We start from the raw sequence: 27,349 nt of genomic DNA, 5'->3' as shown, positions 1-27,349 counted from the left end.
CATTAAAATCCTCCAATTTTGATGTTTTTTTAATGCACACTAATATTTCAGCTGTCACAATACAATCTAATAAAATTGTCTCAAATGAAGTTAAAGACAAGTAAGTGCTGCTCAAGCCATCTTACAGGGAAAAAAAAGAAAAGAACAAAATTTTTGGTCAACCCAATATATGTGATAGTCTATGAATGAGCCAGTTAAATTTGTATCAGTAGGGAAAACATTGAGGCTGTTTGCTATTGCAAATCAAATGTCACCACTGTGTTGAAAGGGAATGTGTGTAATAGCTATATGATGTGACTTGCACCATGATCAACATACATCTCTTAGAGAAAGGGCCTTAGAGAAAGGGAACGCTAAGACTTTCATTATCAGCTTTCATTTATGATATAGAAAGTTCTTATTTCAGCAGAAAACTTATTCATCATGTTTTCCAGAAAGCTCTGCATTTTGGCAGTCAGTCATTCCACATATCTTTAATTCTCAGAATATGGAAGAATGCCATGAATGAAACAAATATCTGTCATTTTGCAAATAGAACTCTTTCCACAGATGAGTCATAATAGCATTTCCTGTTGACAGGAAATTACTCTTCTCAAAGATGATTTGTATCATTATCAGCCCAAGGAGATGTTTGTGATTCCAACCCCTCCTCCACACCTACCACCTACTCATCCACTTTAGCTAGTGTAGTGATACAGTGAACCCTTGGCCCCACGATGTTAACTGGGAAAACTCAGCTCCAGAATAACCCTGGTGAAAGCCCCATTACAGTTCACTAGACCATATTAGGCCAGGTTGACTCTTTCATCAAGGACTAGAATCTCTGCTCCCTATAAACTGTTACTCATGCTGGAATGAGACTTCTCCCATTCTACATGAGGCTGTTTGTACCTAGACAGCTGATTATCCACTGAAAGAATTACTGTTTCTCCTTGCAGATTATTTGGTTACCAGGTTCTGAGAGGGATTACGTCAGGAGCAAAGCTCCTGGTTTTCAGCACATTGGCCGGTTATTCACCATCGAAAGACTTACAAAAGAAAAGATCACTAGAATAAACGTTGACTACAAGAACTTGTTCTACAATGGGTTGAAGTAAGTGTTTAACCACACCTCTCTTGGTGTGTGTTGCCTTTCTTGCACAAAATCTGCATCCCAGCCAAGCTACTGGGATTTCTCCTCCCATCTCAAGAATTTCTGTCTGTGGCTATCTTTGTGAAATTCCCTATTTTCCTCTTCTTACCTTTCCCTCCCTGTCTGCCAAAAAACATTTATTAAGGGTAGACTCTGTTCCTGGAACACAGTCTTTAGCCCCTACTCCTGTCCTCCAATCTCTCATCATTTAACCCACTTTTGTGTATTCTTGGTGTTTTTCTTTTTAAATAATGTAAGTGTTTGAAAAGTCAGAACTCAAAAAGTTGTTGATATCCCCTGCCATTACCAGAGAGATTCCAGTACCTTATAAATGGCTTTGTGATCCAGATATCAAGATCTCTTATAGTGTAAAAAAAATTATTAAACATCAAATTTATAAATATTATAATTAGAGATACATTTTCAGAATTAAAAGTACCTGGGAATAAAATAACTTTTTCAAATTTATTAATCACTGCTTACATTAATCCCTATACCGTTCCTGTTGAAAGTGATTTTTTTCAGATAACTCTAAATGCTGCAAAAACAAAGTATCCTTAGAGATAGAGATGTAGCTATAATTATGAGTATAGATGTAGATATAATTATAGATATATATCCAAAATCCCCCTTGGCCAATAAAAATTCCCCTAGTTACTTTTCTGTATTTCAAGCCTTGAACTACGCTGTTGTATTCACCTAGATACCAATAAAAGGTATTGCCGATTTATTACACTCCACTTGAATTAATATTATTCCACAGTATAAAGTACAGAATATTAAGTCCTTCAGTGCAGTTCAGTCGCTCAGTCGTGTCTGACTCTTTGCGACCCCATGAATCGCAGCACGCCAGGCCTCCCTGTCCATCACCAACGCCTGAGTTCACTCAAACTCATGTCCATCAAGTCAGCGATGCCATCCAGCCATCTCATCCTCTGTTGTCCCTTTCTCCTCCTGCCCCCAATCCCTCCCAGCATCAGGGTCTTTTCCAAGGAGTCAACTCTTCACATAAGGTGGCCAAAGTATTGGAGTTTCAGCTTCATCATCAGTCCTTCCAATGAACACCCAGGATTGATCTCCTTTAGGATGGACTGGTTGGATCTCCTTGCAGTCCAAGGGACTCTCAACAGTCTTCTCCAACACCACAGTTCAAAAGCATCAATTCTTTGGCGCTCAGCTTTCTTCACAGTCCAACTTTCACATCCATACATGACCACTGCAAAAACCATAGCCTTGACTAGACAGACCTTTGTTGGCAAAGTAATATCTCTGCTTTTCAATATGCTATCTAGGTTGGTCATAACTTTCCTTCCAAGGAGTAAGCACCTTTTAATTTCATGGCTGCAATCACCATCTGCAGTAATTTTGGAGCCCCCAAAAAAATAGTCTGACACTGTTTCCACTGTTTCTCCATCTGTCTGCCATGAAGTGATGGGACCAGATGCCATGATCTTCGTTTTCTGAATGTTGAGCTTTAAGCCAAGTTTTCACTCTCCTCTTTCACTTTCATCAAGAGGCTTTTGAGTTCCTCTTCACTTTCTGCCATAAGGGTAGTGTCATCTGCATATCTGAGGTTATTGATATTTCTCCGGGCAATCTTGATTCCAGCTTGTGCTTCTTCCAGCCCAGCGTTTCTCCTGATGTACTCTGCATATAAGTTAAATAAGCAGGGTGACAATATACAGCCTTGACATACTCCTTTTTCTATTTGGAACCAGTCTGCTGTTCCATGTCCAGTTCTAACTGTCAAAACTAGTGGAGGTGATGGAATTCCAGTTGAGCTATTTCAAATCCTGGAAAATGATGCTGTGAAAGTGCTGCACGCAATATGCCAGCAAATTTGGAAAACTCAGCAGTGGCCACAGGACTGGAAAAGGTCAGTTTTCATTCCAATCCCAAAGAAAGACAATGCCAAAGAATGCTCAAACTACTGCACAACTGCACTCATCTCACATGCTAGTAAAGTAATGCTCAAAATTCTGCAAGCCAGGCTTCAGCAGTACATGAACCATGAACTTCCAGATGTTCAAGCTGGTTTTACAAAAGGCAGAGGAACCAGAGATCAAATTGCCAACATCCACTGGATCATCAAAAAAGCAAGAGAGTTCCAGAAAAACATCTATTTCTGCTTTATTGACTATGCCAAAGCCTTTGACTGTGTGGATCACAATAAACTGTGGAAAATTCTTCAAGAGATGGGAATACCAGACCACCTGACCTGCCTCTTGAGAAACCTGTATGCAGGTCAGGAAGCAACAGTTAGAACTGGACATGGAACAACAGACTGGTTAGTACCTCTAGCTAAAAATTTACTAATTTTGTTGATATTTTCAGAGAACTAACTTTTGGTTTCTTTGTTGGTTTTCTGTTCTGTTTTGTGTTTGCACTAATCTTTATTATTTTCTTCCTTTTACTATGTTGGGTCAATTTGTTCTTCTTTTTCTAGTTTCCTAAGTTGTAAAGATATGTTGTTGATATGAAATCTTTCTTGGTTTTGAAATTTTTCTTCCACTTTTATTCAAATATACATATAGCACTATAAGTTTAAGCTGTACAGCATAATGTTTTACTTACAAATATCATTAAATGATTATCACAAGAAGTTCAGTGAACATCCATCATCTCATATAGATGCATAACTGGAGAAATAGAAAGAAGTTTTTTTTACTTAATAACTTTCACATATAACATACAGCAGCATTAATTATATTTATCATATTGCACATTATATCCTTAATACTGTTTCTTTTTTTTAATTTTTTTAATTGAAGTATGATTTATTTACAATGTTGTGTTAGTTTCAGGTGTACAACAAATTGATTCATATATATATTTAATTTTTCCTATTCTTTTCCATTATAGTTTGTTCAGTTCAGTTCAGTCACTCAGTTGTGTCCAACTCTTTGCGACCCCATGAATCGCAGCACGCCAGGCCTCCCTGTCCATCACCAACTCCCGGAGTTCACTCAAACTCATATCCATTGAGTCGGTAATGCCATCCAGCCATCTCATCCTCTGTCATCCCCTTCTCCTCCTGCCCCCAATCCCTCCCAGCATCAGAGTCTTTTCCAATGAGTCAACTCTTTGTATGAGGTGGCCAAAGTACTGGAGTTTCAAATTATTAAATGTAGTTCCCTGTGCTATACAGAAGTTCCTTGTTTATTTTGTATTTGATATTGTTTATATTTTAATTTATACCTTAATTTATCCCTTGATTTAACTCTTAATTTATCCCTCCCTGTATTTCCCCTTAGGCAACTATAAGTTTGTTTTTTATGTCTGAGAATCTATTTCTGTTTTGTAAAAAAAATTATTTGTATCATTTTCTCAGATTCCATATAAGTAGTATGATATTTGTCTTTTGCCATCTGGCTTACTTCACATAATAGGTTCATCCATGTGCGGCAAATGGCATTATTTCATTCTTTTTATGGCTGAGTAATATTCCATTGTGTGTGTGCGCGCATGCACACACGCACACCGTATCTTCTTTATCCTTTCATCTGTCAGTGGACGTATAGGTTGCCTCCATGTGTTGGCTATTGCTAATAGTGCTGTTCTGACCATTGGGGTACATGCATCTTTTGAATTAGACTTTTCTTTGTATATATACCCAAGTGGGATTGCTGGAGCATATGGTAACTATTTTTGTTTTTTAAGGAACCTCAATACTATTCTCCCTAGCAGTTATACCAATTTACATTCCCACTGAGAGAGCAGAAGTGTTCCCTTTTCTCCATATCTTCTCCAGCATTTATTATTTGTGTATTTTTTTTAATGATGGCCATTCTGACTGGTATGAAATGATGCCTCATTGTATTTTCCATTTGCATTACTCTAATAATTAGTGATGTTGAGCATCTTTTCATGTGCTTTTTGGCCACCTGTATGTCTTCTTTGGAGAAATATCTATTCAGATCTGATACCCATTTTTTCATTGAGTTGTTTGTTTTTTGCTATTGAGCTGCATGGGCTGTTTGTATATTTTGGAGTTTAACCCCTTGTCAGTCACTTCATTTGCAAATATTTTCACCCATTCTGTGGGTTGTCCTTTCATTTTGTTTATGGTTTCCTTTGCCGTGCAAAAGCTTTTAAGTTTTAATTAGGTCCCATTTGTTTTTATTTTCATTACTCCAGGAGATGGATCAAAAAAGATCTTATTATGATTTATATCACAGAGTGTTCTACCTATGTATTCCTTTAAGACTTTTATAATAGGTGGTCTTACATTTAGGTCTTTAATCCGTTTTGAGTTTATTTTTGTGTATGGTGTTAGAGACTGTTCTAATTTCATTCTTTTGCATATAGCTGTCTAGTTTTTGCAGCACCACTTTTTGAAGAGACTACCTCTTCTCCCTTGTATAGTCTTGCCTCCTTTGTTGTAGACTAATTGATCGTAAGTGTGTGGGTTTATTTTTGTTCTTTCTATCCCAGTCCCATTTATCTCCATGTCTATTTTTGTGCCAGCACTATACTGTTCTGTTTGCATAGCTTTTAAGTATAGCTTGAAGTCAGGGACTATGATTCCTCGAGCCCCTTTCTTCTTTCTCAAGGTTGTTTTAGTTATTTGGGGTCTTTTGTGTTTTCATACACATTATTGACCAGGGAATTTTTGCCAAAGCCAAAACCTATGGCTGGCAACTTGTTATGTAAGTAAATATTGATACATCTCCCGTCAATAACATTTGGGTAACAAAAAACTTAATACATCTCTAGTCAATAATTTGTTCACAATATTTCTTCTATTCCAAGAACACAGTTTACCTTTCCATCTATTTTGCATCATCTTTCATTTCTTTTATCAACATCTTACAGTTTTCAGAGTACAGGTCTTTTGCCTCCTTAGGTAGGTTAATTCCTAGGTATTTTATTGTTTTTGATGCAATGGCAAGTGGGGTTGTTTCCTTAATTTCTCTTTCTGATAATTTTGTTGTTACAGTATAGAAGTGCAATAGGTTTATACACATTAATTTTGCATTTTTCAACTTCACTGAATTCATTGATAGAGAGATAGGTACTTGTTAGTAATAACAACTTGATTCATATGAGTTTTCTCCTCAGTCATCTTAAATCATGCTTAGGAAGAATCTACCTATATGTTATGCAACAGCAAGGCATGCTGAGCAAGAGATGCCATTCTCGCCTTCTTGGATTTTTATCTTCTAAAGCAGATGCTCTAAATGCTTGAGAAGTCATGAACAAATAGGCAGAACTAGATGTTTGAACTTGAGCCTAAATATTATTTCTGAAGCAGAATTTTAAGACAGTCTGTGGAGGCCACCCAGGAGAAGGCAATGGCACCCCACTCCAGTACTCTTGCCTGGAAAATCCCATGGACGGAGAAGCCTGGTAGGCTGCAGACCATGGGGTCGCTAAAAGTCGGACATGACTGAGCGACTTTCACTCTTTACTTTCATGCATTGGAGAAGGAAACAGCAATCCACTCAGGTGTTCTTGCTTGGAGAATCCCAGGGACGGGGGAGCCTGGTGGGCTACCATCTATGGGGTCGCATAGAGTCGGACACGACTGAAGCGACTCAGCAGCAGCAGTAGTTTTCTGGTAGTGTCTTTAGTATTTTCTATTTTATCATGTCATCTATGGAGTCAGTTTTACTTCTTCTTTTCCAATTTGAATTCATTTTATTTCTTTTCTTCTGTGATTTCTGTGGCTAGGACTTCCAAAACTATGTTGAATAAAAGTGATAAGTGTGGGCCTTCTTGTCTTGTTCCTGATCTGATTTTAGAGGAAGTGCTTTCAGCTTTTTAACTCTGAGTATGATCTTAGCTGTGAGTTTGTCATATATGTGGCCTTTATTATGCTGACTGTTCCCTGTTTGCCCACTTTCTGTAGAGTTTTTATCATAAATGGATATTTAAATTTATCAAAAGCTTTTTCCACATCTATTGAAATGATCATATGGGTTTTATTCTTCAGTTTGTTAATGTGGTATTTCACATTGATCAATTTGATAATACTGAAAACTTGTAGTCTTGGGATAGATCCCACTTGATCATGGTATATGAGCTTTTAAATATATTGTTGGATTTGGTTTCCTCATATTTTGTTGAGGATTTTTGCATCTATGTTCTTCTGTGACATTGATGATATTATTTGGAAGGAACACTTCTGAATTCATTGTGTGAGGCCACCGTCACTCTGATACCAAAAGCAGAGATATCACAAAAAAGAAAATTACAGGCCCACATTACTGATGAACATAGATGCAATAATCCTCTTATGTTTTAAATGTAAGAATTTATAACTATGCATTTCCCCCTTAGCATCACCTTTGCTGCATCCCTTGAGTTTTTGTGTGTTCATTTTCATTCATCTCCATATATTTTTTTCATTTCCCTTGCAATTTCTTTCTTTATCCTTTAGTTACTTGAAAGTGTAATAATACTATCTTTTATACTTGCCCTTATATTTACTTTTATTGAGGATTTTTTGTCTCCCTTAGACTTAAGTCCCACAAATATGTGAATTTTCCAATTTTCCTTTTGTTAGACTTCTGACTTCATTGTGTTTGATTGGATATAATTTGTGACCTAACATATCTAAAGTGAGAGTCGTCACACATGCACTTGAGAAGAATGTGTATGGGCTTATTGGATTGAGTGTTCTGTCTCTTAGATATAGTTTATTGTGTTAAGTCCTCTGTTTCCTTATCTTCTGTCTAACTGTTCTATTTATCATTGAGAATGAGATATTAAAATCTCCAACTGTTATTATACAGCTTCAATTTAGTCAGTGTTTACTTTGTAAATTTTACTGGTCTATCATTAGGCACGTAAATGTTTATGATTAATATATCTTCTTGCTATGTTGAAACTTGTATTAATATATAATATCCTCCTTTGTCACATGTAAACTTTTTTACATAGTCCCTGTTTTATCTGATATTAATATAGCCACCCATGCTCTTTTTAGTTACTATTTGCATAGAATAACTTTTCTGTCCTTTCACTTGCAATCTGTCTGTGCATTTGGATCTTAAATGAGTCTCTCGTGGACAGCATAAACATGGGTCATATGTTTTTATGCATTCTGACAATCTCTGATTGGAGAGTTTAATCTATTTACATTTTAAAAATTACTGAAAATGGGGAAGATTATTGTCATGTTGTTAACTGCTGTCATTTTTTTTAATATTGTTTCTGTCATCTGTTACTTTAATTTGTTATTTCTATATACCTTATCAGAGAAGGCAATGGCAACCCACTCCAGTACTCTTGCCTGGAAAATTCCATGGACGGAGGAGCCTGGTGGGCTGCAATCCATGGGCTCGCGAAGAGTCGGGCATGACTGAGCGACTTCACTTTCACTTCTTTCATGCATTGGAGAAGGAAATGGCAACCCACCCCAGTGTTCTTGCCTGGAGAATCCCAGGGATGGCGGAGCCTGGTGGGCTGCCATCTATGGGGTCGCACAGTCAGACATGACTGAAGCGACTTAGCAGCAGCAGCAGCATATACTTTATAATTTTTCCTTTATTTTCTTCCTTACTGTTTTCTTTTGTGTTTAGTTGTTTTTTGTAGTGAACTGCTTAAATCCTTTTCTCATTTCTTTTTTTATATTTTTTTATACCTAATTATTTTGTGTTACCATGGGAATTACACTTACCATCCTAAAGTTATGACACTGTGGTTGAATTTATACAAGCTTAAATTCAGTAACATGCAATAACTCTTCTTTATGACTCCAATCCTTCCATTTTCACTTTTTGGTGTCAGAAAATTTCATTTTTATATACTGTATGTGTCAAACATAAACTAATAATTCCTCTAAATAGAAGTGTCTCAAATTATGTAGAAGACCACATGTGAAGTTGATAAAGTTATAAAATTATTAGCTTTTAGACTAATAATTCTGGTTTTTTCCTATAGATCTTTTGCTAAATTATGTATAAAATAAAAGACTATAATTACACACCATTGTTACAATAATACTATCTTTTATCGTTGCCCTTGTATTTACTTTCATTGAGATCCTTTTATCTCCCTTAGACTTTGCGCTACTGTCTCTTGACTTTATTTCACCTTGGAGGACTCTCTTGAGTTTTTCCTACAGGGCTGATCTAGTGCCCATGAACTCCTTCAGCTTTCGTTTACCTGCTGCTGCTGCTGCTGCTGCTACTGCTAAGTCGCTTCAGTCGTGTCCGACTCTGTGCGACCCCATAGACAGCAGCCCACCAGGCTCCCCCGTCCCTGGGATTCTCCAGGCAAGAACACTGGAGTGGGTTGCCATTTCCTTTTCCAATGCATAAAGTGAAAGTGAAATCGCTCGGTCGTGTCCGACTCTTCGCGACCCCATGGACTGCAGCCCACCAGGCTCCTCTGTCCATGGGATTTTCCAGGCAAGAGTACTGGAGTGGGGTGCTGGGATATCTTAATTTCCTTCTGTGCCTGTGAATCTCCAACAAGACAAATGCTTCAAGATTCTTTCTTTGCCTTTGGCTTTTGGAACTTTGATTATATACTGTGTCACAGGGAGGATCTCTTTGAGTTCATCTTACTTAGAGTTGACTGGATATTTATATTCATATCTTCCATCACCTTTGGGCAGGCTTCAGCCATTATTTCTTCAGATATTCTCTCTGCTCCTTTCTCTCTCCTTTTGGGACCTAAAAATGCATATATTGACTTGCTGAATGGTGTCCCACAGATATCTTAGGCTCTGTTCCATTTTCATCAATCTTTTTTTGCTTCTTTTCCACAGAATCATTAATATCTATTGATTCATCTTCTAGTTCACTAATTATTTCTTCTGTCTGGTCAAATCTGCCTTTGGATTTTAATATTCAGTTTTTCATTTCATTTATTGTGGTTTTCAGCTCTAGAGTTGGGAGTGGTATTTTCTAGGCTTTCTGTCTATTACTGTTTCTGTTTTCTTCATTTTTAAAAAAATTATATATCTTCTTTTAATTCTTTGAGTATCTTCAAGATGGTTTTTTAAAACTCTTCATCTAGTATATCTGAAATCAGCTCTTTTCCAGGGACAGTTCTTGTTGATTTATTTATTTTTCCTTTGAATGAAACTGTACTCTCTTGTTTCTTTGTACACTTTGTGATTTTTTTCTTAAAAACTGGACACTGAATGTAATAATCTGGTAACTCTTGAAATCAGAATCTCCTCCTTCTCCAGGGTTTTCTGGGTTTTGCTTTCTGTTTGTTTGGGGTTTTTTTGTTTGTTTGTTTTGTTGTTGTTGTTGTCTCTGTACCAAAACTTAAGGTCTTCTAGGTCTCTAATATGCCTTTCCCTGGCATATGTGATCACTTCATAATTTTCCCCATATATGTTGCATGTCTTAATCTTTAATGTCTGGCTCCAAAAAGGGGGGAAAGAGATAAATGAATGGTGGGGAAGAAAGAGCACTGAACCTTTAAATCCACTGGAAGTCATTTTAGTGGAAAGGGAAGATGTTTGCTTCAGTGAGGGGGGAGCCATGGTGAGGAAAGCAACAATAATACTGTATTCATTTTCTGTGCACGTCTGTAGCCAGAAGCAGCAGTCACTGATCAGAGCACAACTCCCCAGTAATTGGAAGATGGTGACTGTTTTGCCCCCTGTGACTCTTATAAGCTGTGTGCAAGCTGCTCTAGAAATGTGGGCACAGCTGCCTGTCATAGAGCTGGGAGTCTGGAAATGGTAACTGCTACTGTCATAGTTGCTGAAACTGACCAATGTTAACTATAGCTTACCATCTAAAACGTCCCTGAAAGTTGTAAGACTACAATAGATGCCATAGTACCAAAATATTAATAGTTGCATTAGATTTTGCCAGTGTTATTGTCCAGGATGGGATCAGGTTCCTGGTGCTTCTTTTTGTGCCATCTTCCCTGAATTGCCTGCTGTGAATATAAGTTGTTACTTCTATGAGGTTAATGGCTAAGAATGCAATTGCTGGAGTATGGTAGTTTTCAAAGTTTTCTAAGAAACTTTGTAAGTTTTATTTAGTTTTATAAGAAACTTCCAAACATTTTCAGAGGGCCTGTACTGTTTTATATCCCACCAGCAATGTATGATGACCCAGGGCTCTACATCCTTGCAGTTTATGGCATTGTCATTTTTTACTGTAGCCATTCTGATAGGTATGTAGTGATATCACACTGTGGTTTTAATTTTCATTCTCTGACACATAATGATACTGATGATCTTATTATGTTCTTAGTTGCCTTGGTAAATAGATGGGAAAACAATGGAAACAGTGACAGACTATTTTCTTAGGTTCCAAAGGCACTGCAGATGGTGACAGCAGTCATGAAATTAAAAGACGCTTCTCTTTCTGCCATAAAGATGGTGTCATCTGCATATCTGAGGTTATTGATATTTCTCCCAGCAATCTTGATTCCAGCCTGTGCTTCACACAGTCCAGCATTTCGCATGATGCACTCTGCATATAAGTTAAATAAGCAGGGTGACAATATACAGCCTTGATGTACTCCTTTCCCAACTTGGAACCAGTGCATTGTTCCATGTCCAGTTCTTGCTGTTGCTTCTTGACCTGCATACAGACTTCTCAGGAGGCAGGTAAGGTGGTCTGATATTCCCATCTCTTAAAGAATTTTCCACAGTTTGTTGTGATCCACACAGTCAAAGGCTTTGGTATAGTCAATAAAGCAGAAATAGATGTTTTTCTGGAACTCCGTTGCTTTTTCTGTGATCCAATGGATGTTGGCAATTTGATCTCTGGTTGTTCTGCCTTTTCTAAAACCAGCTTGAACATCTGTAAGTTCTCAGTTCACGTCCTGTTGAAGACTTGCTTGGAGAATTTTGAGCCTTACTTTGCTAGCATGTGAGATGAGTGCAATTGTGCAGTAGTTTGAAAGTCTAGATGAATAGATGAATGAGTCCTCTTCCCAATATGCCAGTATTGGCCCAGTGGGGAGTAAGTTTCTAATGCCTTAAGTTTGAGTAGAAGGATATACGCTCATCTTCTGCAAAAACTTCAAAATTGCAACTAACCACTGAACAACCATCAACAGGAGAATTTTGGATCCCACCAAAAAAAGATACCCCACATCAAAGGGCAAATGAGAAACCCCAACAAGATGGTTGGAGGGGCAAAGTCATGTTTAGAATCAAACCCCATAGCCACCAGAGATGCTCAGAGGACTCAAGCAAAACCTTGTGTGTATCAGGACCCAGGGACCCCACAAGAGATAGAGCCAGACCTGCCTTTGAGTGTTTGAGTGTCTCCTGCAAAGGCATGGGTCAGCAGTGGCCTGCCACAGGGCCAGGGGCTCTGGCTGCAGCAGACCTGGGAGACGTGGCATGTGGCATAAGTCCTCTTGGAGGAGGTCGCCATTAGCCCCACTGCAGAGCCACCAAGCAGACGACCCATAAACCGGAGAACAATTATACCAAAGAAGTTCTCATACTGTTGCAAAAGTTCTAGAGCTCACAACAGATTTCCCAACCTGGGGATCCAACAAAGGTACTGAGAATTCCCAGGGAATTTGACTCTGAAGACCAGTGGGATTTGATTGCAGGACTCCCACAGGACTGGGGAAATGGATTCTTGGAGGGCACAAACAAAACCTTGTGCACACCAGGACCCAGGAGAAAGGACCCCACAAAAGACTGAGCCAGACTTGCCTATGAGTGTCCAGGAGTCTCCAGCAGAGGCGCGGGTTGACCGTGGCCTGCCACGGGCTCAGGGTCACTGAATACAACAGTCCTGGGAGCCATGCATGCTGGCATAAGCCCTTTTGAAGGAGGTTGCCATTACCCCTACCATAGTTTGACCTCGGGCCAAACTACTGAGAGAGAACACAGCCCCACCCATCAATAGAAAATTGGATTAAAGATTTACTGAGCATGGCCCCTCCCTCAGCCAGTCCCTCCCATCAGGAAGATTCCACAAACCTCTTATCCTTATCCATCAGAGAGCAGACAGAATGAAAACCACCATGAAAACCACCACAGTTACAGAAAACTAACCAAACTGATCACATGGATCACAGCCTTGTCTAACTCAATGAAACTATGAGCCATGCCATCGTGTAGGGCCACCCAAGATGGAGAGGTCATGGTGGAGAGTTCTGACAAAACGTGTATAGATATAATCCTTTGTTGGATGTTCTGTTTGCAAATATTTTGTCCCAGTCTATTTCTGGTCTGTAGCATATCCTTAAGATTCTTCCACAGAACAAAAGTTCTACATTTCTTATTAAGTCTAACATCATTTTCTCATTTATGTGTCATGCTTTTACTGTCAAGTCTAAGAGTTCTCTGTCTAGCCCATAGGTCTCAATTTTTCCTGAAAGCTTTGTAGTTTTACATTATGTATTTGTCTGTGATCCGTTTGAGTCCATTTTTATATGAAGTATGTGGTGTAGGTTGAGGTTTTCTGGGTTTTTTGCCTACGTATGCCTGTCCTATAGCTCTAGTACCATTTGTTGAAAAACTCTTATCCCATTGAATTGCTTTTACACCTTTGTCAAAAGTCATTTTGACGTATTCTTATGGGTCTATTTCTGGGTTTAAAATTGTGTCCCGCGGTTCCATATGTCTGTTCCTTCCCTAATACCACACTCTCTTGATTACTGTAGCTATATATAGTAAGGTTTAATATTAAGTAGAGTGATGCTTTCTCACTTTATTCTTTTTCAATAAAGTTTTAGTTAATTTTGAGCTGTGCCTTTTGACATACGTTTTGGAGTCAGTCAAATTAATTGTATAAAAAAAAAACCTTGGTGATATTTTGGTAGAAATTGCATTAACCTATAGATCAGTTTGAGGAGAATTTTGTGATGCTAAGTCTTCCAATTCATAAATACATGTCTCTTCACTTCTTAAATATTCTTTGATTACCTTCATCAATAGTTTGTAGTTTATGGCTTACAGATCCTATGTTTGTTTTGTTAATACCTGTGTATTTACATTTCTTTGGGGGTAATTGTTAATGGTACATTATGTTTCAGTTTATATAGGTTCATTATTAATATGTAGAAATTGTGAATGGTCTTTGTGTGTTGATTCCAAAAAGTTTTAAAAGGTAGCTTTTTACTACTGTATCCTTATTTCTGTTTTTTGTCTTAATCTTTAAGTGATCTGTAGAATTATCTTAGAGACAATTCTAAGACATTAGAGTTGTCTTAGTTACCCAATATGGGTAAGTAATTGCAAGCACTCCTTTGAAAGTGGTAGTATTATTTTTATCTTACAGTTTTTACACTGAGCCTAAGAACTTGTGAAGCTAGTACAAGGCAAAGATAGATTCAAATGCAGACTTGCAGAGAGCTGTTCCAATATGCTATGCCATTTCAAGGTTACAACAAAAAAATTTTCAAGGGATTTACCTGCTGTAGTTTGTGAGAGGTTTTCCAAAAAATGACAACTTGACTAGAATTACTAGATGTTCTTCTACTTTCTTTCTGACTCTTCAGTTCAGTTCAGTTCAGTTGCTCAGTCATGTCTGACTCTTTGCGACCTCATGAATTGCAGCACGCCAGGCCTCCCTGTCCATCACCAACTTCCAGAGTTTACCCAAACTCATGTCCATTGAGTTGGTGATGCCATCCAGCCATCTCATCCTCTGTTGTCCCCTTCTCCTCCTGCCTTCAATCTTTCCCAGCATCAGGGGCTTTTCAAATGAGTCAGCTCTTCACATCAGGTGGCCAAAGTATTGGAGTTTCAGCTTCAACATCAGTCCTACCAATGAATATTCAGGACTGATCTCCTTTAGGGTGGACTGGCTGGATCTCCTTGCCTCTTTAGACAGTGCACAAATACTTACTGGCATTTAGTGCACAGGGAAATTTGGGTTCCATTTCTCCTACTAAGTGCTTTTTAAAAAGTCTTTATTTTTGAAGTGTAAATATTTACCAGATCAACATTCATTTCTTTATTTCTTCAGTTAACTACTTATGAAGCAAGTACTGGATATGCAGAGACAAGTAACACAAAGTGTTTGCTTTTAATTTGCTACAGTCAGGTGAAGAAGACTGATAGGAAAACAGATAAATAGAGTAAAGGGTGGTAAGTGCTCTGATGCAAGTAAGCACATTTGCTACACAATAGTGTACTGCAGCTGGCACATAGCAGCTTATGGGAGAAAAATTGGAGGAATATTTACACCATGAATTGAAATTGACAAATTCTGACAGGGCTTTCCTTTTTCCTCCCTGTCTCCCTTCTTTCCCTCCTTTTTTGTCTTAGGGCATGTAGTTTACTAAAACACTACTATTACTGTTGACATAGAAAACAAGCTTATGGTTACCAAAGGAAAAGGGAGAGGGATAAATTAGAAGTTTGGGATTAAAATAAACACACTACTATAAATAAAATAGATAACCGACAAGGACCTAGAGTGTAGCACAGGAAACTAGTCAACATCTTACAATAATCTACAATGAATAAGTTTCTAAAAAAGAATAGATATAGATTTAGATAGAGGTACATGGTTTTTCCTGTGGTCATGTATGGATGTGAGAGTTGGACTGTGAAGAAGGCTGAGCGCCAAAGAATTGATGCTTTTGAAGTGTGGTGTTGGAGAAGACTCTTGAGAGTCCCTTGGACTGCAAGGAGATCCAACCAGTCCATTCTGAAGGAGATCAGCCCTGGGATTTCTTTGGAAGGAATGATGCTAAAGCTGAAACTCCAGTACTTTGGCCACCTCATGCGAAGAATTGACTCATTGGAAAAGACTCTGATGCTGGGAGGGATTGGGGGCAGGAGGAGAAGGGGACAACAGAGGATGAGATGGTTGGATGGCATCACTGACTCAATGGACGTGAGTCTGAGTGAACTCTGGGAGTTGGTGATGGACGGGGAGGACTGGCGTGCTGCGATTCACGGGGTCACAAAGAGTTGGACACAACTGAGCGACTGAACTGAACTGAACTGTATATATGTATAATTGAATCGCTTTTCTATAAACCTGAAACTGACACATTGTAAATCAACTATATTTCAATAAAAATTTTAAAAATCAAAAAAGAATAAAATACTACTGTTGGTACAGGAGTAAAGGTATTAAGCCTAGAGCTTTATCCTCATTGCAACATGAGCTAATTCAGCATGTCATATCATAAGTTGTCACATGACCAGGTGTTTCCAGTGATTTAAGCAACAACCTTTCACGACATGGTGGCTGTTTCCCTTTTAGATGTGAGAGTGAGATTAAGTCTAAATCTCCTGTGGGTTCTTTTTCTTCCCAGAGAATATAAAGCAGCTAACATCACCATCAACGTATACCTCGTCAATGAACCTTGGCTCTTCTCACTGGCCTGGTGTTCCAGTATTCATTCAGTGACAACAGACAACATTCAGGTCCTGAAGGAGATCAATCACCCTTACTACTTCATGGTGAGCTGGTTGTCCAGATTGTTCTTCCAAGTCTAGTACAATAGGAGTCTCTGTCCCCCTCCCCACCCCTACCTAGCACACTGTGTGGTCTCTAGGTGAGCTACTTAAGAGCAGAGACTTATGTGACATTGAAGATGTGGCATTCCCGCTTCTCTGACCCAGCACCTTCTGTGATTTTTCAGGGAGAAATTATTATTAATGGTATAATAATCACTGTTTATTGAGTCCTCACCATGTGCCTTTCATGCATAATGTAATGCAGTGCTCTGGAGTTGAATTCAACCCACTAGGAGTATCACCATGGGGAATCTTAAACTTGAAGTTAAGATCCTTGACATTATCACATGAATGCAATATTCAGAATGAGGTCAGATTCCAGAGTTTTGTTACTGCAGCTCCACCTTCCTGAAGGTACAGTAACGACGACAGTGATACGAGGTGTGGGAAAGAAACCAAGAGAAAACTGTGTATCCTGAGTAAAAATGCTTTTGAAAAGGAGAGTGTGTATCCAGCTACTGCTTATGGTTAGAGGCATGGGGCCCTGAACATCTGGGTTACACTTCCAGATAAATTCCATCACTTATTATCTATGAAGGGAGCCCCAGTTAACCAGTTAAATGATACAGAGCTAATTTTTCTTATCAGTGTAGAGGTAGAATGGGATGACTGAGTCAGACACAATAGCCTACAGCAGAAAACTGCTCTGTGACCTCAGTCTTTTCTTGTCCCTGAATAAGATCTCACTCAGATTCCATAGTTTCTCTATAGTTCACTCTTAGATAATTTTTAAAGTTCTTTTTAATCACCAGAAAGCCTCAATTCAACATCAAATGTCTTGTCCAGAGTAATAACCCAAACTCTAAACTGCCTTGAACATCAAAGTTTTAGTCAGAGAAACCTAAATGAGAAGCTTACATATCTTGGGTTGCTTTCTCCATACCTCCAGCCTCACTGGTCCTTGTTTCTGACTTGATCAGGGTCAGGAGCAGGTATGAGGTGATCAGGGCCATGGGCACAATCTCATAGGGCCAGTACTGCATTGAGGCCCTATGGTGGAATTGTCGAACTGCTTACTCCTTCTTCCTTGGTGCCTTGGGCAGCATTCTTCAGATTACCCTCAAGGAAACCTTGGATGACAGGTCCCTTGGCATAGGTGAAGCCTCTCTACTTGCCTGTCTCCGTAATATCCTCCGTCATGTATATATTATACATTTTTCTAGCATTTTTGCTTTTAAAATTGGTTAAACTTATTCAGTATATAAAATTCAATCATTCTGAAGTACGTAAGTTGGAAATCAATATACCCCTCCATAATCCTATCCCTCTAAACCAGTAATGTCTGAAAGTTGTCCCTTTGGGTATATTAAATAAAACTTTATTAAGTAAAACTTTTCAATTTAATATTTAAATTGATAATAAATTCATGTGATTCAAAATTCAGAGAGTGTAAAGGATGTTAAGTCAAAAGCTTGTTTCTACACCTGGCCTGGGCTTTTTTAAAGGACTCAAGGTCAGTTTGCTCAGGAAGGTAAGGCCTGTATCCATGGGCCTGCCTAAGCAACCCACACCCTGAGTTAGAATATACTGACTCAGATCTTGGCCCAACCCCTTACTGTGTGAACTTGGAAATGTTAGTTAACTTGTCCAGGCTTCAGTTTGTTATTTGTAAACTGGGGATTAAAGGTACTACAGTAGAAGCAAATTTTATCCAATATAATCCTGTCTGCTTAGCAGTCTGTTAATTCAAAAATTTTAGATGAGGAATTGTGAAATAAATGATATGTGGTCTGTTAGCATTTTACTATGTTGGAAAAACCTATCTAATACTTAGTGGCTTAAAACTGACAAATATTTCACATTCATTATGATGGTTGAGCACTTTCTCTGGTCCCATCCACTGTGGCCGGGCTAGGTGACCTAGGATGGCCTCACCCATATGTCTAGGATTCTACTGGGATGACTGAGGCCTCTCTTCACTTAGTCACTCATCCTCGATGACGCCAACTTGCTCACGTTCACTTGGTGGCACTGGGTTCTCAGCAATGAGAGGTCAAGCCCCGTGCATGTGCCTTTTCCAAGATCTCCCAAGTGTGATGTTTGCTAATGTTCCACTGGCCAAAGATGATCACATGGTCAAGTCCAGATCTAAGGTGGGGGCAGAGGAGAGACACGCTTTACTTCTTGATGGGGAGGAACAACAAAGTCATATTCCATACAGGCCTGCATTTGGTGAGAAATATTGTGGTTGTTTTTATAAACAATCCACCACATACATAACTCATACATTTAAAAATACTTATTCACCTTTCAACAAAGACTCAAGGTCTTCCCTTTGAGGGCATTTCAGCTGATTGAATTCTGTATTCCCTTGCTTATATATACTCCAAAATGAACCAAGTATAATTTCTAAGTTTTGTTTCCTTTGGTTGTTATTCAGACACTAAGTCATGTCCAATTCTTAAAGTCATTGGGAGAATGAGATATCCACCCAGATTTTCATAATAATCCCACAACCCCTCGTCTCTTACTGTTTCACTCATACCTAATTCGTTTGCAGTTTGTGTGTGTGTGTGTGTGTGTGTGTGTGTGTGTGTTTTAGGGCTGTGCTGGGTCTTCATTGCTTTGCAAGGGCTTTCTCTAGTTGCAGCAAGCAAGGGCCACTCTTCGTTGCAATGAGAAAGGCAGCTTCTCGTTTCAGTGGCTTTTCTTGCTGTGGAGCATAGCACCGAGGGCACACAAGCTCAGCAGCTGCAGCTCTCGGGCCCTAGAGTGTGTGGGCTTCAGTAGTTGTGGCGTGCGGGCTTGGTAATTATGGCTTGTGGGCTCTAAAGCATGCACTCGGTAGTTGTGGTGCATGGTCTTGAGTTGTTCTTCAGTATGTGAAATCTCCCCAGAGCAAGGATTGAATGCTTGTCCCCTGCATTGACGTGTGTGTGTGCTCAGTTCCCCAGTCGTGCGACCCTGTGAACTGTAGCCGGCCAGGCTCCTCTGTCCATGGCATTCTCCAGACAAGATTGCTGGAGTGGGTTGCCATTTCCTCCTCGAGAAGGTCTTCTCAACCCAGGGATTGAACCCACATCTTCTGCATCTCCTGCATTGGCAGGCGAATCCTTACTCACTGCACCACCAGGGAAATCCTGCAGTTTATTTTTTTAATAACCTTTCCTTTTATCATCAAGTATTTCTAAACATCGACTTAGTGTCCTTTGAAAATGCCATCTTTTTTTACTCAATTTTTACAGATCTGAGTAATATTTAATTATACTGCACAATCATAACAAGTACAGTTGTTATAAAGCCATATGGACAGTAAGAACAACTGATTCTTAGTGACTGTACAGCACACCCAACGAGCATCCTAGAACAGGCCAAGGCATTGGTCAGGTTCCCATAGGCATTGCTGCTGCTGCTAAGTTGCTTCAGTCGTGTCCAACTCTGTACAACCCCATAGATGGCAGCCCACCAGGCTCCTCTGTCCCTGGGATTCAGGCAAGTATTCAGGCAAGCATACTGGAGTGGGTTGCCATTTCCTTCTCCAATGTATGCATGCATGCTAAGTCGCTTCAGTCGTGTCCAACTCTGTGTGACCATATGGACAGCAGCCCACCAGGCTCCTCTGTCCACGGGATTCTCTAGGAAAGAATACTGGAGTGGGTTGCCATTTTCTTCTCCACCATAGGGCATTAGGAGCCTTAGATTAGTGGAACTTGGTTAAAAGCTTCTACTGTACCTGCCTATTAGATCTGTTCGAAGGATTGATGTGCAAATACCCTTAACATGCTTATAACACTTCCTTAGCTCCTATAAATGCTCATTAATGTTAGTTGTGCTCATCATTATCACAGTCATTTGTGTTATTGTTGTTAATATTATCATTACTAATCAGTCCAAGAAAAGACCTTGTAATTGGGTGGAAATGGCATAAGAAAGAAAAAATCATGTCAGACCTAGTACCATCAAGTAGTATTGGAGGTGAAATAATGAAAGTAGAAAGGGAAGACCAAACCAGGGAATGTAAAATCTCATGCAAGTGAAGCTAGAAGATGGGGCTTTGTGAAATGCGTGATTTATGCAAGGAGACTCAAGAAGTAGGCATGTTAGTCTTGGTTAAGAATTGTATTTGAGAATTGTTGAGACATGCTTCTTTGAAGTACCGTGATTTAGGGGAATGATTCCTAAATGCTGGTTCACAGACTGATTACTTGTTTCTGGAGGGCAGAAATTCTAATTCCTGAGTCTCTAATGAGGCCCAGGAACCTGTATTACTAAAATCTGATGCTCAGGTAGATTTAGATGCACAGCCAGGTTTGGAAAGCTGTGTCATGAGCACAGAGAGCACTGGAAGTCAAGAAACTTGGGCTTGTAGTCCTGGGTCCAGAATAGACTTGCTATGTGACATCTCTGGGACTCCCTCAGGCCTCAGTCAAGGGTCCAGAGAGATGAAGTGTGTGGAGTGTTTTAGCCCTTAAAGAGCCCTTGGTACATGTAAGAGGGGATTGTTAGGACAGCAGCAGGTACCCTCTGTGTTTGACACTAACTCGGGCAATCGTGGTTCCTCCCCCTGCTCTGCCCCTGCTCCATCCCTGGTTCAAGCAAGGGACTTGACCCACATGAGCTACAATCCCTTCCAGCTCCAAACTCCTATAACTGTGTTTTCTGTTTTGCAGACACCAGATTTCTATATGTTCATGTGGATTTTCTTGGATATTCTTTCTGCAGTTTTCATTGTTGCCATATTTTATTCTATTTGGTAAGCATTTATTTGTAATTTTAAATGATTTTTTTTCCAAAAATATAAATGGTTTTACAGAAATTTAAGAAAAAAACAGTTACATTCTTCCTGTAACCCCACATGGCAAATCCTCAGGGAGATGGGGTTTTATCATCCTAACCTCCCATTTCTTCTCATGCTGGCTGCAGGTCCTCACACCCCTTCTTCCTCCTCAACACGAGATCATATTCTAAGAACTAGGACTCTCACTAAAGCTTAATCAAAGCCTATTAATACAGATCCCCTGTGGATCAGTTGGGAGAGGAGAGGGGTTGAAGACTGCTCAGAACAAGTGCCTCCACCTTCCCCTCCTTCCACGAGATGGGACATAGCAAGATGCTGTGTGAAGGGCAAGCTTCCACTCCAGGAAGCCTGGGTTTTAGTCCTGGCTTTTCCTTTGGTTGCTGGGTGACACTGCCCCTTTCAAGACCATAGTCTTTTTATCTGTCAAAAAAAAAAATGACAGAGGAGGAGCTAAGATGGCAGAGGAGTAGGACAGGGAGAACACTTTTTCCCCCACAAATTCATCAAAAGAACATTTAAACGCCGAGTAAATTCCACAAAACAACTTCTGAATGCCAGCAGAGGACATCAGACACCCAGAAAAGCAACCCAGGTCTTCGAAAGGAGAGAGAAGAAATACAGCTCCACTCACCAGAACACCGACACAAGCTTCCCTAACCAAGAAACCTTGACAAGCCACCTGTACAAATCCACACAGAGCGAGGAAACGCCACAATAAATAGAACTCCACAAACTGCCAGAATACAGAAAGGACACCCCAAACTCAGCAATTTAAACAAGATGAAGAGACAGAGGAATACCCAGCAGATAAAGGAACAGGATAAATGCCCACCAAACCAAACAAAAGAGGAAGAGATAGGGAATCTACCTGATAAAGAATTCCGAATAATGATAGTGAAATTGATCCAAAATCTTGAAATCAAAATGGAATCACAGATAAATAGCTTGGAGACAAAGACTGAGAAGATGCAAGAAAGGTTTAACAAGGACCTAGAAGAAATAAAAGAGAGTCAATATAAAATGAATAATGCAATAAATGAAATTAAAAACACTCTGGAGGCAACAAATAGTAGAATAACAGAGGCAGAAGATAGGATTAGTGGATTCGAAGATAGAATGGTAGAAATAAATGAATCAGAGAGGATAAAAGAAAAACGAATTAAAAGAAATGAGGACAATCTCAGAGACCTCCAGGACAATATTAAACACTACAACATTCGAATCATAGGGGTCCCAGAAGAAGAAGACAAAAAGAAAGACCGTGAGAAAATACTTGAGGAGATAATAGTTGAAAACTTCCCTAAAATGGGGAAGGAAATAATCACCCAAGTCCAAGAAACCCAGAGAGTCCCAAACAGGATAAACCCAAGGCAAAACACCCCAAGACACATATTAATCAAATTAACAAAGATCAAACACAAAGAACAAATATTAAAAGCAGCAAGGGAAAAACAACAAATAACACACAAGGGAATTCCCATAAGGATAACAGCTGATCTTTCAATAGAAACTCTTCAAGCCAGGAGGGAATGGCAAGACATACTTAAAGTGATGAAAGAAAATAACCTACAGCCCAGATTATTGTACCCAGCAAGGATCTCATTCAAATATGAAGGAGAAATCAAAAGCTTCTCAGACAAGCAAAAGCTGAGAGAATTCAGCACCACCAAACCAGCTCTCCAACAAATACTAAAGGATTTTCTCTAGACAGGAAACACAAAAACAGTGTATAAACTCGAACCCAAAACAATAAAGTAAATGGCAACGGAATCATACTTATCAGTAATTACCTTAAATGTAAATGGGGTGAATGTCCCAACCAAAAGACAAAGACTGGTTGAATGGATACAAAAACAAGACCCCTACATATGTTGTCTACAAGAAACCCACCTCAAAACAGGGGACACATACAGACTGAAAGTGAAGGGCTGGAAAAAGATTTTTCATGCAAATCGGGACCAAAAGAAAGCAGGAGTGGCAATACTTATATCAAATAAAATAGACTTTAAAACAAAGGCTGTGAAAAGAGACAAAGATGGTCACTACATAATGATCAAAGGATCAATCCAAGAAGAAGATATAACAATTATAAATATATATGCACCCAACACGGGAGCGCCGCAATATGTAAGACAAATGCTAACAAGTATGAAAGGAGAAATTAACAATAACACAATAATAGTGGGAGACTTTAATACCCCACTCACACCTATGGATAGATCATCTAAACAGAAAATTAACAAGGAAACACAAACATTAAACGATACAATAGACCAGTTAGACCTAATTGATATCTATAGGACATTTCATCCCAAAACAATGAATTTCACCTTTTTCTCAAGTGCACATAGAACCTTCTCCAGGATAGATCACATCCTGGGCCATAAATCTAGCCTTGGTAAATTCAAAAAAATAGAAATCATTCCAAGCATCTTTTCTGACCACAATGCAGTAAGATTAGATCTCAATTACAGGAGAAAAACTATTAAAAATTCCAACATATGGAGGATGAACAACACCCTGCTGAATAACCAACAAATCACAGAAGAAATCAAAAAAGAAATCAAAATTTACATAGAAACTAATGAAAATGAAAACATAACAACTCAAAACCTGTGGGACACTTTAAAAGCAGTCCTAAGGGGAAAGTTCATAGCAACACAGGCATACCTGAAGAAACAAGAAAAAAATCAAATAAATAACCTAACCCTACACCTAAAGCAACTAGAAAAGGAAGAAATGAAGAACCCCAGGTTTAGTAGAAGGAAAGAAATCTTAAAAATTAGGGCAGAAATAAATGCAAAACAAACAAAAGAGACCATAGCAAAAATCAACAAAGCCAAAAGCTGGTTCTTTGAAAGGATGACTAAAATTGACAAACCATTAGCCAGACTCATCAAGAAACAAAGGGAGAAAAATAAAATCAATAAAATTAGAAATGAAAATGGAGAGATCACAACAGACAACACAGAAATACAAAGGTTCATAAGAGACTACTATCAACAATTATATGCCAATAAAATGGACAACGTGGAAGAAATGGACAAATTCTTAGAAAAGTACAACTTTCCAAAACTGGGCCAGGAAGAAATAGAAAATCTTAACAGACCCATCACAAGCACAGAAATTGAAACTGTAATCAAAAATCTTCCAGCAAACAAAAGCCCAGGTCCTGATGGCTTCACAGCTGAATTCTACCAAAAATTTAAAGAGCTAACACCTGTCCTGCTCAAACTCTTCCAGAAAATCGCAGAGGAAGGTAAACTTCCAAACTCATTCTATGAGGCCACCATCACCCTAATAACAAAACCTGACAAAGATGCCACAAAAAAAGAAAACTACAGGCCAATATCACTGATGAACATAGATGCAAAAATCCTTAACAAAATTCTAGCAATCAGAATCCAACAACACATTAAAAAGATCATACACCATGACCAAGTGGGCTTTATTCCAGGGATGCAAGGATTCTTCAATATCCGCAAATCAATCAATGTTATACACCACATTAACAAATTGAAAAACAAAAACCATATGATTATCTCAATAGATGCAGAGAAAGCCTTTGACAAAATTCAACATCCATTTTGATAAGAACTCTCCAGAAAGCAGGAATAGAAGGAACATACCTCAACATAATAAAAGCTATATATGACAAACCCACAGCAAACATTATCCTCAATGGTGAAAAATTGAAAGCATTTCCTCTAAAGTCAGGAACAAGACAAGGGTGCCCACTTTCACCATTACTATTCAACATAGTTTTGGAAGTTTTGGCCACAGCAATCAGAGCAGAAAAAGAAATAAAAGGAATCCAAATTGGAAAAGAAGAAGTAAAACTCTCACTGTTTGCAGATGACATGATCCTTTACATAGAAAACGCTAAAGACTCCACCAGAAAATTACTAGAACTAATCAATGACTATAGTAAAGTTGCAGGATATAAAATCAACACACAGAAATCCCTTGCATTCCTACACACTAATAATGAGAAAATAGAAAGAGAAATTAGGGAAACAATTCCATTCACCATTGCAACGGAAAGAATAAAATACTTAGGAATATATCTACCTAAAGAAACCAAAGACCTATATATAGAAAACTATAAAACACTGGTGAAAGAAATCAAAGAGGACACTAATAGATGGAGAAATATACCATGTTCATGGATTGGAAGAATCAATATAGTGAAAATGAGTATACTACCCAAAGCAATTTATAGATTCAATGCAATCCCTATCAAGCTACCAACGGTATTCTTCACAGAGCTAGAACAAATAATTTCACAATTTGTATGGAAATACAAAAAACCTCGAATAGCCAAAGCTATCTTGAGAAAGAAGAATGGAACTAGAGGAATCAACCTGCCTGACTTCAGGCTCTATTACAAAGCCACAGTTATCAAGACAGTATGGTACTGGCACAAAGACAGAAATATTGATCAATGGAACAAAATAGAAAGCCCAGAGATAAATCGACGCACATATGGACACCTTATCTTTGACAAAGGAGGCAAGAATATACAATGGATTAAAGACAACCTCTTTAACAAGTGGTGCTGGGAAAACTGGTCAACCACTTGTAAAAGAATGAAACTAGAACACTTTCTAACACCATACACAAAAATAAACTCAAAATGGATTAAAGATCTCAATGTAAGACCAGAAACTATAAAACTTCTAGAGGAGAACATAGGCAAAACACTCTCTGACATACATCACAGCAGGATCCTCTATGACCCACCTCCCAGAATATTGGAAATAAAAGCAAAAATAAACAAATGGGACCTAATTAAACTTAAAAGCTTCTGCACAACAAAGGAAACTATTAGCAAGGTGAAAAGGCAGCCTTCAGAATGGGAGAAAATAATAGCAAATAAAGCAACGGACAAACAACTAATCTCAAAAATATACAAGCAATTCCTACAGCTCAACTCCAGAAAAATAAATGACCCAATCAAAAAATGGGCCAAAGAACTAAATAGACATTTCTCCAAAGAAGACATAAAGATGGCTAACAAACACATGAAAAGATGCTCAACATCACTCATTATCAGAGAAATGCAAATCAAAACCACTATGAGGTACCATTTCATGCCAGTCAGAATGGCTGCGATCCAAAAGTCTACAAGCAATAAATGCTGGAGAGGGTGTGGAGAAAAGGGAACCTCTTACACTGTTGGTGGGAATGCAAACTAGTACAGCCACTATGGAGAACAGTGTGGAAATTCCTTAAAAAACTGGAAATAGAACTGCCTTATGATTCAGCAATCCCACTGCTGGGCATACACACTGAGGAAACCGGAAGGGAAAGAGACACATGTACCCCAATGTTCATCGCAGCACTGTTTATAATAGCCAGGACATGGAAGCAACCTAGATGCCCATCAGCAGATGAATGGATAAGAATGCTGTGGTACATATACACAATGGAGTATTACTCAGCCATTAAAAAGAATACATTTGAATCAGTTCTAATGAGATGGATGAAACTGGAACCTATTATACAGAGTGAAGTAAGCCAGAAAGAAAAACACCAATACAGTATACTAACGCATATATATGGAATTTAGAAAGATGGAAACAATAACCCTGTATACGAGACAGCAAAAGAGACACCGATGTATAGATCAGTCTTATGGACTCTGTGGGAGAGGGAGAGGGTGGGGAGATTTGGGAAAATAGCATTGAAACATGTATAATATCATGTATGAAACGAGTCACCAGTCCAGGTTCGATGCACGGTACTGGAGGCTTGGGGCTGGTGCAATGGGACGACCCAGAGGGAGGGGAGGGGAGGGAGGAGGGTGGAGGGTTCAGGATGGGGAACGCAGGTATACCTGTGGCGGATTCATTTTGATATTTGGCAAAACTAATACAATATTGTAAAGTTTAAAAATAAAATAAAATTTTAAAAAAATGACATTTGAGAATTCTTGAGGGAAAATGCTACAAGATTATAAGGTTCAGGGTGGGGGAGGGGACATCTGGTAGAAGAATTTTAGCTAGAAGGGACCGTGGTTCCTTAGACCTCATCATGCCCATCATTTCATTTGAGTTATCTTTTAAGGGGGGATGCTACAAACCCTCTGCCTAAGGTAGCATTTGAC

At 38.8% G+C, this 27,349-nt stretch overlaps 1 protein-coding gene across 8 annotated transcripts in view; it reads left to right on the top strand.

Moving 5' to 3' along the window:
• LOC786996 (glycerophosphodiester phosphodiesterase domain-containing protein 4) overlaps window positions 1-27,349 on the top strand; it is a 138,271-nt gene that overhangs the window by 103,171 nt on the left and 7,751 nt on the right. For all 8 annotated transcript variants that reach the window (XM_059875143.1, XM_059875141.1, XM_059875144.1 and 5 more), the window contains 3 exons: window positions 939-1,093; window positions 16,298-16,445; window positions 21,113-21,195. In XM_059875143.1, the coding sequence (XP_059731126.1) occupies window positions 939-1,093; window positions 16,298-16,445; window positions 21,113-21,195 (386 nt within the window). The remainder of the gene's footprint in view (window positions 1-938; window positions 1,094-16,297; window positions 16,446-21,112; window positions 21,196-27,349) is intronic.

The sequence above is a fragment of the Bos taurus genome, chromosome 15 (assembly GCF_002263795.3).
Source record: "Bos taurus isolate L1 Dominette 01449 registration number 42190680 breed Hereford chromosome 15, ARS-UCD2.0, whole genome shotgun sequence".
Lineage (NCBI taxonomy): Eukaryota > Metazoa > Chordata > Mammalia > Artiodactyla > Bovidae > Bos > Bos taurus.
This window is presented reverse-complemented; position numbering and strand designations above follow the sequence as displayed.